The sequence below is a fragment of the Trifolium pratense genome, linkage group LG2 (assembly GCF_020283565.1).
Source record: "Trifolium pratense cultivar HEN17-A07 linkage group LG2, ARS_RC_1.1, whole genome shotgun sequence".
In the NCBI taxonomy this organism is placed as follows: Eukaryota; Viridiplantae; Streptophyta; class Magnoliopsida; order Fabales; family Fabaceae; genus Trifolium; species Trifolium pratense.
In genome coordinates, this window is record NC_060060.1 from 14,448,995 (window position 1) to 14,452,786 (window position 3,792).

The 3,792-nt window shown below is 37.5% G+C and overlaps 1 protein-coding gene across 1 annotated transcript; it reads right to left on the reverse strand.

Annotated features, from left to right (window-relative positions):
* Positions 1-517: 517 nt before the first annotated feature.
* Positions 518-3,522, reverse strand: LOC123907439 (3-hydroxy-3-methylglutaryl-coenzyme A reductase 1-like). The gene is made up of 3 exons (XM_045957726.1): positions 2,404-3,522; positions 1,956-2,137; positions 518-1,843 (listed from the first exon to the last, which is right to left on the reverse strand). The coding sequence occupies exons 1-3, from the start codon at positions 3,333-3,335 to the stop codon at positions 1,254-1,256; spliced, it is 1,704 nt and encodes a 567-aa protein (XP_045813682.1). The 5' UTR covers positions 3,336-3,522; the 3' UTR covers positions 518-1,253.
* Positions 3,523-3,792: the final 270 nt, after the last annotated feature.

Here is a 3,792-nt window from a genome sequence, read left to right on the forward strand (position 1 = left end):
AATGAAAAACTACTATAAATATTACAACGAAGTGGTAACTGTTTCTTGATCATCTGGACGCTCTTCGATCTGCCACGTCGACCACGTTCTCCACTTTCATCTTCCATTCCTTCAGCGCGCGCCAATGCCTCTTGGGCCGTTTGTTGTTTCTTTTTTGGGCCTGGCCCAACTATCTTTCGATTCGATTTCGCGCTTTCGACAGCCTCCTGACAAAACCAAAACTGGATGTGTCCTCCACAGCCTTCGAAACGCTCTTTTGCTTCGACATAGTTAGATCTCGACACCACCTTTAAAAGTTTTATTTTGACAATATAACCTCCAAAAATAAATGTTGGACCCACCAATTATATTTAATTGATAAATACCGAATTTATGTCCAACATATACTCAATGGATGAGGTAGTAGTAGATCCAGCCAAGACTATCAAAGCTATTGGACATCAATGGTATCGAACTTATGAGTATTCAGACTATAACAGTTCCAATGAATAGTCACTCACTTTTGACAGTTATACGATTCTAAAAGATGATATAGGATTGGATAATCACGTCTAATTCTAGTGCTTTATTCGAAGAAGTCTTATATTTACAACAAGATAAAGCCTTTTGCACATAAATCTCTACACTTGAAACTAGAATACACAAACCATACTAGGAGATGGCACATGCATTTCAATAACTCTACAAACCCAGGGAAATCATTCAAGAATGTATACATTCATGAATTAAAAAAGAAAAATCATAAAAATAATAAAATCTACTGATATTTTTGTATGTGTAAGAGCTAAGAATACAAAATCGCATATTATTTAAGTACCACATCTTTGAGCTTTAGAAGAGAATTTTGAGACATACAACAACATTAATGATATTTTAATTAAAAAAGAAAAAAATAATCAAACTTTTTTTTTTAACAACAAATATATTATTAATAAACCAGGTTTCTGTCTGCACAAGACAAACAGAGACCGTTAAGAGAAGGGCTACAAAACAAAGGTGTCATGTGAAGGCGGAAAAAAAAATCAAACCAAGTCTTGGTTAATTCCTTCTGTACAACTTCAGAAATATATGATCCCTCACATGGGCCATACATTAATGAACACTAGATTGCAGATAGATATGTCACCACCGATACCACCAATTACGGCCCTTTTAAAAATAATTTATACTCCTACATTGAAAATTCTTATTCTTATATTCCTTACAATACATGCATGTTTATGACACAGTTCTGGTATTGTCAAATGGCCAACTCATGAAGCAACTTTGGAGACATCTTTACTAGACCTGTTGTATTTCATGTGACTCTTAACAAGCTGCCCGGCTGCAATTGCAGACATCAGTGAGAGTTCTCCGGCAAGGACCGAACCCGCTACAATAGTTGCAAGTGTCCTAGAATTTGCTCCTGGTGACTCTTTACTAGCACCCTTAACACCGAGTAAATTCAAACAAGCTGATTGTGATGCAAGTTGTGTGCCCCCTCCTACTGTGCCCACCTCAATGCAAGGCATAGTGACAGAGATATGAAGGTCTTTGCCATCATTCACAGCTTCCATCATGGTCATACAGTGAGAACTCTCAACATTCTGAGCTGGATCTTGACCCGTAGCCAAGTAAATAGCAGAAACAATATTACTAGAATGTGCGTTGAATCCGCCAAGAGCACCAGCCATGGCTGAACCAGTAAGGTTTTTGAGCATGTTAAGCTCAACCAAAGACTTAACACTAGACTTCAGCACTTTTTTCACCACCTCTTCCTTAATTACAGCCTCACACACCACAGATTTCCCTCTCCCTTCAATCCAATTCACCGCCGCAGCTTTCTTGTCCGAACAAAAGTTGCCTAACATAACCAAAACATATTACATCACAATTTTAACAAGTTTGACCATATATACCATACTATAAATAAACAATACAAATGAAAAATAATGTTTATGTGATGTAATATTTACCTGATATGCCAATGACATCCATATCAGGAAAATCACTTTGAAGAAAATCAAGTACATTTTGAACACCTTTTGATACCATGTTCATTCCCATTGCATCACCGGTTGAACAAGTGAATCTAATGTACAAATTCTTTCCTGCCATAGTAGCTTTAATACTCTGTAATCTCGCAAATCTACTTGACCTGAATAACCCAACAAAATCAATTAACTAAATAAGTACAAATCTACGAACCACTCAGACACGGAAACTAACATGTCGACACCATTAACAATACGGACAAAGTTAGTAATTAATTGAATGCGAACACACACCATGGTATTAGACACTGACTCGTATCAAACACTGGACACACTTTCAATCAGAAGTATCTATCGAAGACTCAATGCTACATAACATAGGTAAATATAATATTTTTTATAAAATAATTAAAGAAAAATTGAAAATTACTTGTTGAAAATGTGAGAGAGGGAATCAAAATTTTGAGAATCTTCTAAAAAGAACTTTAACTGAGAAGCTCTTTTGGCGGAGTTGAATCTAACAACGGGGGCTCTAGTCATGCCATCACGGAGGACAACAGCGGAAGCACCACCGGAAACATAAATAGCTTTACAGCCTCTGTTAGTACTTGCAACCAAACAACCTTCAGTAGTTGCCATCGGCACCGTGTACTCTTTACCGTCGAGCAACAAAGGACCGGCAACTCCCACCGGAATCTGAACAAATCCTATCGGCATTTCACAACACTGTCCTAATATAGAATCATAATCAAAACCTTCCATTGGTAAACCCTCAAGTGACCTTCCAGTAACTCTCTCCACCACTTGGTTCCTAATAGCCGCCGCACGTTTGCAATCTCCGAGCTTGGACTCAAGCGAGTATGACGGAATTGAACCTGATACCACCGCACGGACAATCTCCTTGTCATCGGAGGAAAGTATCACTTCCGGCACCGGTGCCAGATCAACTTTTTTTACGGAGATTTTCGGCGGTAGTGCAGGTTTCTCCGGCGAGACTCCGGCAAGACATGAACCGGAGTTTTTTGCAATGTGAGCTTCATCTTCTTCTTCATCATAATGAACTGCAGATGACTGAAAGATGATACCAATGCCGAAGAAAGACATAAGGTAAATGACAGAAAAGATGAGGGAAACACCAGCTGCAATCTCAGAGATTGTGAGGATATGTAAAGGTGTAGAGGTTCGGATCTTATCACGCCACTGGTGAAGAAGAAAGTAAGCGACGGAGAAGAAGAAAGTGAAGAAAACAGCATTTGTTAAGTAAAGTGAAGTTTGTTGTGACTGTGAACTCTGCTGCTTTTTGTTCTTTGTTTTTGAATCAGAAGCTACGACGGCGTTCACAGTTTTCCGGTGAAGTTCCATTTCCCTCCGGTTAAGTGAAGAATTTGAAATTTGAACGATGGAATGGAATATGGATAGAAAGAAAAGGAAGAGAAAGAAAGGAGAGAATTTGAAATTGAACAATTGGTTGAAGCTTGAAATTGAATGCAAAGATTTAGAATGCTATTTATAGAACAGAGACTGAGACTTGAGACTGAGAGTGAGGAAGGGAAATATTGCACACGCGTTTTCCGATATTTGGTGACACCTACTTTACATGTTGATAATTTCAGGTATTTGGCGGCATCACATAAGTAGATATCTATTGGTTATTCAAAATTTTTTTGAACAAGAAATTTAAAATGATTGTGTTTGAATTACATTTATTTTTAAATGTGTTTGTTTGGATAGAGTAATAAAAAAATTCATTGTGAATATTTAGGGCCACTTTAATAAATTTGAAAAATAAGGACCATTTTGCATTTTTTTTAATTCAAAG